General features: G+C 41.2%; 1 protein-coding gene across 4 annotated transcripts in view; it reads left to right on the top strand.

The window, feature by feature from the left end:
* The window catches only part of LOC138060375 (BTB/POZ domain-containing adapter for CUL3-mediated RhoA degradation protein 1-like), an 80,097-nt gene that overhangs the window by 14,028 nt on the left and 54,071 nt on the right, over positions 1 to 11,998 (top strand). The window contains exon 2 of one of the 4 annotated variants that reach the window (XM_068906135.1): positions 2,578 to 2,975. The exons of the other annotated variants lie outside the window; for them this stretch is intronic. Within the exon in view, the coding sequence (XP_068762236.1) occupies positions 2,578 to 2,900 (323 nt within the window). The 3' untranslated portion in view covers positions 2,901 to 2,975. Of the gene's footprint in view, positions 1 to 2,577; positions 2,976 to 11,998 lie in introns of those variants that run through there. 4 annotated transcript variants of the gene reach the window in all.

Genomic DNA, 11,998 nt, shown 5'->3' with positions numbered 1-11,998 from the left:
TGAAACTTGAGAGGAAACAAAGCGGAAGTCCAAATTGCTAGAAGCAGCACGTTAGCGGGCATAGGAGAGACCTCGCTGTGTTACACCTAGGACAGATTGTTCTCCAGGTTCTAATGTCGTCAACGTCGTACAAGTTCAGAGCCTTTTTATAATATTGAAGTAATAAACTTTTAAATGAAGCTAGAGAGATGTGCCTTGTGCGTAGCTCAGCGGGAAGAACATTCCATGCGCGGCACGCGCGTGTAAAAAATGAACGTTGAGGTAACAGTTCTACATCGGTTAGGAATGTAAGTAATAGCACTGCTGCTCGATGTCCTAGTAGATCTCGCAAATTGTCTAGTTACAGGTAAAGCTTCACTGTCTACGAAAACTAAGTTATTAACAGCTTTGAAAAACCATGTCCAAATATTCATGCCAGTATGAGATGGGTAACAGATTTGTTAGTTGGAGGCGGGTCTTATAGGTTACATCACAGCGGAAAGGGAGCTTCAAAATTAGTTTTGTTGCACGGCGCTGCACGTTTTCAACTCGTTGAAGTAGGCCAATAGACTGTGGTGACCATACTTGGGTTGCGTAGCCGAGATGGCATCGGACGATAGAAAGGTAGAGTGTGCGACGCGTTTGGGTGCTTTGGATGTACCTAGACACTCGACGCACAAACCCAAGGAGTTTGTTGGCTTTCGCACACTGTTCAGTTACTTGTTTTGTCCGAGGTGAGGTTGCTTGACACCCACACACCGAGGTCTTTCTCTGTATCGCAAGATTCCAAAGGCGTTTCCTTGAGAGTATAGGTAGGCTGTACAGGGGATTTTTTGCGGGTGATGCACTGGTATTTGCAATTGGACTGATTAAATATGAGCCCGGATGCTTCAGACCAACTGACAAGATCGTTAAGGTCAGATTGCAAGGCGTTACAGTCTGTGATGGAATCAATACTCTTGAAAATCTTGGTATCATCGGCATACCAGGCAACTCTCGATGTTTTAACAGCGTTTGGTAGATCGTCCACAAACAGCAGAAACAATAACGGTCCTAATAGGGACCCTTGCGATACCCCGGATGTAACCGGCAATTCTCGGGAAGTAGCTCAGAGAACTGTAACCTGTTGCTTGCGCCCCTGTAAATATGAACGAAACAAGTCGTGAAGTTTGCCAGTAATGCCGTATTGGTGCAACCTCCCAAGTAGCTTGGTATGATCCACCTTTGTCGAATGCTTTACTCATGTCAAGATATATAACGTCTATTTGTTTACCGGCGTCGAGTTGACCGCCAATGTAATGCAAGACACTAGTGAGCTGAGTCACACAAGATCTACCGGCTAAAAAGCCATGTTGTTAGGTCGAGACAGGACACGGTTGTTTACAGCACGATCTAGATCAAAACCAGTCAACGATGCATAATGAAGTATTTCAAGCTGACGATGGAATTTATAACACAATGCACTAATCGAGCGCAAAGTTTTTGAACTCTCCCCCAGGGAATTCGCATTCACTTCGTCGTTGGAAATTTGCATATTCAATGGCGTAGAATCAAGAAAATGTCCAAGATTAAGATTTTGATGATCTTTACCATTTCTTCCGATGCCAGTAAGTGTTCTGATGGTTCTTGGTTTGTTTCTCCCTGCTTTACAACCACGATGCACGATGTTACGAGCAATACCAGCAGCTTTGACGTTTGACCAGTCAGCCGCATTAAGACGCGGTAACTTCAATAAGGAAGTAAAAATTGACTAGAGACGAGTTGAAGAGTAGTACATCTTGACCTCCATGAAGTAATATAAGTTAATATATCCACCAGTGATGTTAAAAAATTGAAAGTCGACCACAATATTGAACATGAAGACATAAAAAGTAGGAGCAAATAAAATATTTGGTGCTGCTAATAAAGCGCAACCAAAATCTCACGATTTGAAAAAATCGCATCACCGGCACGAGCCGAAAAATCGCTCGTGTAGCCGCGGCTTGTCAAATTCGTAACACTCTGTGTCGTTTCTCTCGTGTCGGCTCAGGGACTGGGTTTCACTTCACGTAGTTTTTTCTGCCGTTCTTTTCCTTGTTTGGGGTGCGTGACGTCATTCCTAAAACTCCATATCTTGTTCGTACCATAAACATTGCTCTTCATTTTTCATCATGGTCGCTTGGTAGACGGATCTCCGTCGCTTTGCTCCCTCTCACAGGACGACATAAGCCAATATTGTTTTGTTATTTATTCCGAGCTCGTTCACAAGAAGAAGCACACCAAAAAGGTCATGTGTACAATGCCTACGTCTTATATGGTGATGACTGATTGCGCTGAAATAGTGATGTAATGTAACATGTAACTGAATATTGAAGTTCTGCACTGCATTCTATGACATTAAGCATAATGCATCCTAACATTGTCAGTGCAGTGCTCCAACAAAGAAATTGCTGTTAGTTAATTTCGTGTTTTCATCTTGCTCTTGATGTTTTTAATGTGGCGATTTTTCCCTAGTTGAATGCTATGAGCTATCCAGAAAAGGCCTTAGCTTCTTAGGGAAAAGTCTTATGGAAAAGTTGGAACTATTTTGCTTGTAATGCTACTATTTGTGGTTTTTAGGTTCAGGACAATATAAACGGTGTGAAAAGTCCTTCCTATTCAGCCTTGTAAACAAATCAGGAGCTGGTCCAAAAAAGATGAAACTCAAGGGTTCTTCAAATCAGAATGGAATCTACTGTAAAAATTCGTATGGACCCACATTTGGAGGCAACCATGACCTTCACATAAGTAACGGCGCAAATGCCAATAGCAGTAGCTACAGTAACTTAAACCACACGTATGAATGCCCCCCAAATATGGTTGCCAATTCATTTTTAACAGGTGGGCGCAATTTTTGCGTCAATGAGCTGGAGGTGTTTGTGTTTCAAAGCGAGCTTGCCTAAGTGACGTGGATGATTCAACTGTCATTATAATTCGGTTTGTTACAATAAAACAAAAGCTTTCAGTTGGGTTAACATCCTAAGTTTCGACTGTGGGACTATGTCCTCTTCTATGGTAGTTTTTAATCCCTCAAGTGGTCTGTTGTTGACTTTTAATGATTTGCGTCTGTGTTTTTGACACTCTATAGGAAAGTTATCGGTTTACAAACATTGTTTTTGTTATTCAAATGAATCAAATGGGTCAACCACAGGAACAAAAGACCCTTTGTTTCAACAGCGAATGACGCTCTGGTTGGACAATAGGTGACGTCAACGATATCTTCGCTATACATGTAGTTATTTCCTTTTCAGAGGACGAAAAGTTGGGACTTAACACTCTCTTCCTACCTGTGCGCTTTGAAACTATCGAATAGGGTAGTGATTTGCTTACCTTGTCACAAACCCCTTCAATTTTCCCATTTCCGGTCACTTTTATACCGATAGGGAGTTAAAGTGCTCAATTTTTGTAATGGTGATATACTTAATTAATGGGGAACTTGGTCCTGGTCGATTGGAATACAACTCGTTTCGCTAACGTCCAGGCCCAGGTTGCTCGAAGCATGGTTAGCATTAACCAGCGTTAAATACCATGGAAACCTATAGGTTTTGGTACCTCTTAACCAACGGTTAGCGCTAACCAAGATTCCAGCAACCGGCCCCAGTTCGCTAACAACGGAAGTCGTTTCGCTAACGTATTTGCTTGTTTGTAAAAGTCGTTTCGTTAACTTATTAGGTCAGTTCGCTAATGACTTGCCATTCGTTTAAATTGACATATAGTGCGTAATGTACCTTTCGCGTGACCATGTGCAATATACACAATATATCAGCATTCGGACTTTGTTCTTGGATTTATGGTTACGTATTTGCACGTTATTTATCGGGTGGAAACCTCTTTACAGTTTGAGAGAAATAGAGACCAATTTGTGAACGAACTGGTCCATTTAGATGTGAACACGACTTAGGCAAATAGGCAGCGTTTATTTCACGATTTTCGTATTGTTCCCAGAAACCCAACAGATATCTTTGAACATTTCTATAGCACCGCTCTATGTCATTATTTGTGCGAATGGGCTGTTTATAAACACTCTAATCCTTGCGTGGGGACACTGTACTTTCGATCCATTGCCGTTTCAAGTAATCAGCCAGGTCTCGGAGAGGCTCCGTCTGGGCCTGACGCCGAAGGACAAGGAACATCGGTTGAATTTCGTGATGTGGCAGGAACGGAAGGGCCATTAATTTTCTGATCAAACGATACACGCCATCGTCGTTCGAGTAAGGAGCTTGAAGGCCGAGGCCTTACTTGAGTTTGGGCAAAAGCATTCCCTAGAAATACCTGATGTGTCAAAAAAATATGTCTAAATGCACTCAGGTGAATTAAAGCAGGGGCCCAGATCTATTTTATGAAAATAAGTGAGGGAGTGGTCTAACTATTGATCCATTTTATATAACACAAAATAACTTTAACACATCCTTAGCAGCAATAAAATGTGAAACCTTAACTGCTATATAGGATGATATATTATCACGTGACATGTCAAAGTTATTTTAATCACAGAAATCTCAGCTAAACGGCAACACTCTTTATCATTTTCTGGTGGCTGGATTTACCTTTATGATGTTACCACCATGGGTACATCATTTCTGGGCTTGTACATGCCAAGATAATTTTAAATACATGTGCGAAAAAAGAAATCATTTTCCATAGGGATTGGGCACTAGTACAAAATGCCGTAAATTTCCAAAACTTTGTCTTAAGACATATTTAACAAAGGCAAAGCACCGTTCGTTTTCTTTTGCCATTTTGACTAATCTAATAATAGCGAAGTGAAATCAATTTTAGCATAATTTTTTGCCCTTTTTTATGTTGAGTTTTGTGGCCGTAACGAGTTACGTGACCGTAACGAGTTACGTGACCTCATTTGCATTCGTCATCCACATCAATATAAAAACTTTTGTGAGGTTGTTAGTCTACCGAAGTCTTAGAGGTTGTTGTTACTAAACCGCCAGAAGTTAGGGACCGTTCATTTTTTATGAGAAAGGGGGGGGGGGGGGGGGGCACTAAAAAAAATTGGCTTGAAAGGGGGAGCTAGCCGAAAAAAAATGAAGGAAAAAGGGGGGGGTTGGACCAAAAAGTTAGATTAAAAATAGGATAAGAGATTTTACAAATTGAGGAAAAAATTGACCTCTTTTAGTGCAAGTGGTTACTCAAAGAGATGAAACAGAGAGGATTACCAGTTACGGTTCGCACCCGTGTTTTGCTGCATACAGATAAAGGTCCTGGGGTGGCAGTGACTAACGATGAGGTTAAATTTCGAGATGCAGAGCTAGCAAGACAGTATGATGCGGACTGGCAAAAGAGAGTTCACTATGCTGCCAACGATCCCTGCCCAGCTGAGTATGCTACGCCGTACGTGACAAAATATCAAATCCGCTAAAAAATAAAACAACTTGCACAATTGACACTCAAGTTGACAACAATTAGCATCAGTTTGTTTGTTGACCAAATCAAATTCCTCGCAATTTATGTCACTTCTCTTGTTGTGCAATTCATGTATTCAAGGCCCGCGCATCGAATGTCAAGCTCGATAATTTCAATTCAAGATGCTTGTTTTATAAATCAAGAAGGGAGAGAATAGCTTTTGATCAATTCTATTTTCGAGGGGAACTGCACCAGTAATGGCGGGCAACCCGTTTATCGTCCCAATAGGGAGTTTAAGAAATGACGACTGCTACGGCAACGACAACACCAAAAAGCAGTAATATCACCTGTTTATATGAGGCGGGCCAGTTCCGTTAGGCCCGCTTTGCCAAGATCTCGGCTCATGCCTATTTTTATTTAGTAAAATTTTGGTTCGTTTATATCAGAAGGCGGGGCCCACTTCCTGAGATCCCGGTCTGAGCTACCGAGATCTCGGCAACCAGGCTGAAAAATTCTCATTTAAACGGTCCAGCCCGGTTTTCTGGGATGAAAAATTCACATGACGTGTGGGTTGCCTTGAAAACGTAGTCGGATTTGCATAATCACAGGATTATTTTTGCATCTTTTGTTTTAAAATGCCATTCCATACTTACTAAAATGAACCTTTCGTTTCGAACGTCAAAGCGAGAAAATTCACCAGGTACCCCATGCGTGACTTTGACGGTTACAAGACACGTAAACAAATTCCTAAAATTCATCCCAGTAAACCTGGCTGAAATCGTCCATATAAACACTTCATCCCTTTTACCGGGCCAGCCTTTCCAACAGGGATGGCGCCTCTTATAAATTAAACAGGCCGTACAAGAGAAAGAAAATTATCACGCTGCACGTGCGGCACGCATTTTTTGTAAGGCATTCCTCTCTCGTACTCATCAAAACAACAACGTGAAATGACCAATTTTCGGGTTTTGACGACAACATGCACAACAAACAGTGGATCTTTTGTTCTTTCTCTTTTCTTCACATTTGTTCGTACGATTCTGGTTATCGAATACTTCGCCTATCTTATACAACATAAACAAGATGGAAACGCCTTGAAACACTTAGCACTTAGGATAGCTCAAGCTAATAGTTTGAAGTAACGTTTTCGTCGCCGTAGCCTTCTTGGTTTCTTAAACTCCCTAATGTCTCCTGTTGTCAGTTTTTGTAGCCATAATTTTCTGGTGGATTATATTGGTTACTCAAACTGCTTGTTGTAGATGTGCTTCATTTTGCTGATCATTCGCAATTGGGTCTCTGAGCGAGTTACTCTTCACAACTTCGGGAACTGGGTGAAGTTATAGCGACATGCGAGGAACGAGTATTCCTGTGCTTGGGCTGAGTGAAAGATTCGCCTGTAGACCAAGATCCTCGATACTTTCAGCGGCCACTGTCCCCGGCCACTGTCTCGCTCAGATTTACTCACGTTTAATCATTTTGCCACAGGTGTTCAGTCCCCCTCGAAAATAGAATTGATCAAAAGCTATGCTCTCCCTTCTTGATTTATAAAACAAGCATCTTGAATTGAAATTATCGAGCTTGACATTCGATGCGCGGGCCTTGAATACATGAATTGCACAACAAGAGAAGTGACATTGCGAGGAATTTGATTTGGTCAACAAACAAATTGATGCTAATTGTTGGCAACTTGATTATAAATGGTGTGACTTGTTTTATTTTTAGCGGACTTGATATTTTGTCACATTCGGCGTAGCATAGCTGAGAGGACCAATGCTTGCATAGGTTACTGAATGAATTGAACATTATTCATAGTTGTGAAGAATAGTAAATTTGTATATATAAATTCCTTTTCTTGAATTACAGCTCTATAGTTCATACATGTACAAAAATTATATCTGAATTTTATGTCTACAATCATATGGTACCAGTTTTTAATATTGTCTACAGTGAGAACTGTGCTAGTTCATTTTTAAATATGAAACGCAGTTTGCTCAAGTTCAGTTTTTTTGAAATGTTTTGGACATTGACAGGTGATGCTGTTGCAGATGGTGGTTCTCTCCCCTTTAAACATTTTGATCCACTTACAGGAGTCAGTGAGGATGATCTTGAAAAGGTACTTTGCAATTGAGGATTGCTTTTTCAAAGCACTATTGAAATTTATGCAAAGTTTTAAACTTTAAAAGACATGTTGAGGAGGCAAAGTAGGGAGGCAAGAGAAAAGTCCTATGAAGATTATCATTGGGCTAATTTGTGTGAAGATGCCACCAAGCTAAAAAAACTCCGTGTGCCAGAATTGAACAAATACTTAAAACATCATGGGCTATTAAAACAGCATCAGAAGAGCAACAAGAATGACAAAGTGAAGACAATTATGGGACACTTCTTGCGAATGAATACTCTCAGAACTGGACAAGCCGAAGTGGGAGGCAGGAATGAATCAGGTCAACTAAACAGCAGTGATGAAAGCAGTGAGGGAGAGGAAACTGATGATGACTACAAGAGTGATGCCCCTGACTCTGAAGACGACTCAAATGATGTCGTGCTTGAAGTTAACGCCTCAGATGAGGAATACGCAGAAGAGCGCCCAGCTACAACACGCTCAGGACGAGCTGTAACAAGAAGAGCAGAAATTGACTTTTCATTCTTTTGAGTGATTTGTTAAAAGCAGCTTTCTAGCTTTCAGGTTTCTTGCAATAAATTATGTGAAATGTAACAAAACGATTTCTAAATGCTGCAGTAACTTTTAACACCATATGTATTTTTTATTCAAGGGGGGGCCTTCCAAAAAATTACTCTGATGAGGGGGGGGGGGGCAGGAGAAAAAAATGGGAATTTGGGGGGGGGGGGGCATACAATTTTCAAATTACACTCCTCCAAATTCCACCAGCCCCCCCCCCCCCAACCCCATAAAAAATGAACGGTCCCATAGACCACCCCCTTACTTTTTTGTGCAATAATTTGGGGCCAGGGTGGGGCCCATGCCTTAATTTACTTGAGTGTACGAAGTCTAACCTTTCTCCACAATGCCAGTGTGCAGTGAAACACGCAACCCTGAAGTTGCGCTGTCGGTAAGATGCTCTTCATCGCCAACAACAGTGCTTTTTCGAAATCTAGTGTCACCGGCCTAACGGCAGGTTCACTTGGAAGCAAGTCGAGTATTGCCCGTAATACCTGCAATATTACTGACAATTTTTGCGGCTATGTCCACTCCAACCTCAGTGGGGTGATTGTGAGAGTTCTTCCCTGGCTGAAAACTCCTATCTCGTTCACTAACAGAAGCTCTTCATGGATTTTCTTTGGGACGAACTGTGCACTGCCAATACGTCGCATAGGATCCTAAATTGCAGGTTGTATGTGAAATCTAAGGCTGTCTACGAGTCTAGCCTGGTATGTTTCTGTAGAGGCCTAGTCCTGTTCCGGGACTCCCTCTTACCCCGCCCTGAAAATGGGCCAGGCCCATTAGTAGAGGCCCCTTGGTCGGCGATAGCATCATGGCCGGCCACTGGTTCCACAACAGAATGTGCTCGATGTAGGGATGGTTCTTCAGGTGGGCCTGGCATATCACTTGTTTCTGAAAACATGGTGACTTCCGCGACGGTCCAGAAATCCTACTTATCCCTGTCTCGCAACGTCGGTGTTGCCACCTGTCGCAGACGTCACATAAAAGCGTCTCTTGCCGTGAGGTAGCTTCTTCGGGGCAAAAGATGCAATAAAAGCTTTCCATGATTAAGATTATTTCCAGAGAGTTGTCGTCAGATACTTCCAACAAGGTAAGTGGAATGAAATGGACAGAGTAAAGCGGTTTTATACTGCAATGCTCGTTTTCAACGCCGGGATCGAAATCGCAGCAATATGATCGGTAGTTATTACAAGTGTTCTCTGTCCTTTGTTGAGGATGCATATTATTAAGGCGCTGAAATTCCATCCCTCAAACTGACATTTCCCTTTTTATTCAACTTATACGACGTACAGTCTACTTTAGACTTCAAGTCTACTTCAACGAACTGAACATTTTAAACAAGCTGAGATGATTCACAATAGGCGAGGCAAAGAGTTGAACGCGGATCGATAGCTTCGCCTTGCAGTTTCCGATATCCACTCGACTAACGAGGCGACCTACCGGAATATCGAATTTTTTAGAGTATTGAAATAGTAGTACCCAGCAAAACAATTGAAAGTTAACCGTCTTCAACGGGGTTTTTTTTTACGGTGGCTTTAAAGGGACATGCGATTCCCCTCTTTTTTTTCTTGTTAATTGCGACTTGCGACTTGCTACTTGCGACTAGCCACTTGCGACCTCGCACTTGCCACTTGCCGCTTCGTGACAACAGAAAGTCAGGATGGCGATGGAATTGGACCAGGTAGGTTTGTTTTTGGTTTCGCTGCACAGGCTAAGAGAGGCTCAATCCAAGAGACTGAATTGTCCTTCTGTTCTATTTAGGGACTGGTCATTATTTATGGGGAGGGGGAGGCTGGTGCAAATAAGTGGGGCCAACATTTTTTATGCATGGCTTAAAGGGGGGGCCATTAAACTGATTATGCAAGCGTTTTGCCAGCAAAAATGTTAAAAGCTGCATCTGGATGCTATCAACAAATACAGCCTATTAAAATAGCTTTATACAACAACTTTTATTAACACTTACAAATCATGATCTTACAACATTGATATTACTTCTACGGTCAACATGACCAGCACCATCATCATCATTGTTGTTGTCCGCAGCATTTAATATCATCATCATTGCCATCATCGCCATTACAATTGTTCAGTGTCATCATCACCACTGTCAGCATCATCATCAATATCATCGTTGTCCTCATCACCATTGTCATCACTGTCAGCATCATCACTGTCATCATCATGGGCATTATCTGGCTCTAGGTTACTGTTTCCTTTTCTTGGAAAATTGTCTACATATTCACTAATCAAATTTACAGCTTCAGTACTTAGTTGTCTATCTTCATACATAAGTTGTAGATATTTAACTTGGCACAATGATAATGTAGATAGAGCTTCCAATTTTAGGTTTTGGATTTGAATTTCTTCAGATGGAGAAGCATTTGAAATAAACTCTCGCACTTTCTGTATGTTGCTGGATTTTCTCGAAACTTTCCTTCTTTTGGCTTTCCTTCGGTTCTCTTTCTGAGAACGCTTTTTGGTTTTTGCATTTACATGGAGGGTATACTGGAACATATTTGATGTCTTCTCTAACTTTTCTGTTAGGCTTTCTTCTATTTCTATCACCCTTTCTTTAACTTTTATAACTTTGCCAATAAAGTTTTCATCAAATGTTTTTGGGTGATTGTGCCCTGGAAGCAGTTTCCCTGCTTTGGAGAAATTAGTAGAAAGATGTTTTTTTGCCTCTTCCTCCTGCTTCTGGATGGACGTCTTAATATCTTGAACCATTTTCAAGTTGTTTTGCAATATAGGTAGGTCAGAGCGTGTAAATACGTGATCTTCACTGAAATATTTGCCTGCAACAGCGGGATTGTTAGGGTCCATAACAACATCAATTCTCTTCTCAAGCCTCTCAAGCCCACATTCTGCATCATATTCATGCCTTCCCTGGTCATGAAACCGTTTAAGGGCCCACTGACATATTTTTTGGGGTGCGTTGCTAAGGATCTAATGGTTAAGTAATTTGAGAGAATTTGGCATCATTTTGGTCAGTTTCCAACTTTTGTAAGCCAATGACCTTAAATATGACGTCATCATTCCACGCCCATGGTCACGTGACCAATAAAAGAAAACTCTAAATTTGTCTCAGTGCTACGCAATTTGGGTATTTAATCAATGGTTTGATAACTTGTATTCGTTTTTGCATCCAGCCAAGCATGGTTTTCTTTTTATTTTGAAAAATGTTCTTTTTAAAGACATAAACGATACTGAAATACCTATAACTTTTTCAAAAAAGATGATTTTAAAAAATCAATGCTTAGCTATATTCTGTATTTGGGGATGAAACGTGCCATGTAAAAAAAAAATTAATTCAATTTAAAACCGCCGGAAATTTAGCTTTTTTCTCAAACCGGAAGTCAGTTCGTTTACGCATGCGCAGTTGATCTGAGAACAAGCGCAAGGAAGGGCGAGGAAAAATCTTCGATGGAAACAACAGTTTGTGCGGTGACTTTTGCTTGTGAGTGGGTTTTCTTGTCAGCTCATGGTATGATGACGTCAGTTACCGGAAGTAACATTTCACTTCCTTAGCAACGCGCGAAAAATCCGTCTGTGGGCCCTTAACAAACTCACGTGCATTCTTACAGAATGGGTACATTGACTTATAAAACAAAGGTAAAATGTTGTTCATAAATCTGGCACGTTTTGTTGTCGCATTTGGGATCCACCCTAGTTTCTTCTTCTCCCACGGAGTTTTTTCAGCTGGTTCAAAGCGGTTGAAAGTGACTGAGCCAACACGAAGAACACGGCGGTTATCAATTGATGTGTGTACTGTTGCCTTTGTGTTAGTGGTGGTTTTTCTTGGCTGTAACGATTCCTCTCTCTTGCGAAAAAAGCGCTTTATTTCTATTTTTGAAAGACCTGTTTATATTATAAAAACAAAAGAAAACTATCAGAAGCTTAAAGTATGCTTAAAAGCCGGTTAAAAGCAGCTAAAGAAAGTATGGAAATCTATCCCGTAGAAAC

This window comes from Montipora capricornis, chromosome 8 (assembly GCF_036669925.1).
Source record: "Montipora capricornis isolate CH-2021 chromosome 8, ASM3666992v2, whole genome shotgun sequence".
NCBI lineage: Eukaryota > Metazoa > Cnidaria > Anthozoa > Scleractinia > Acroporidae > Montipora > Montipora capricornis.
This window is presented reverse-complemented; position numbering and strand designations above follow the sequence as displayed.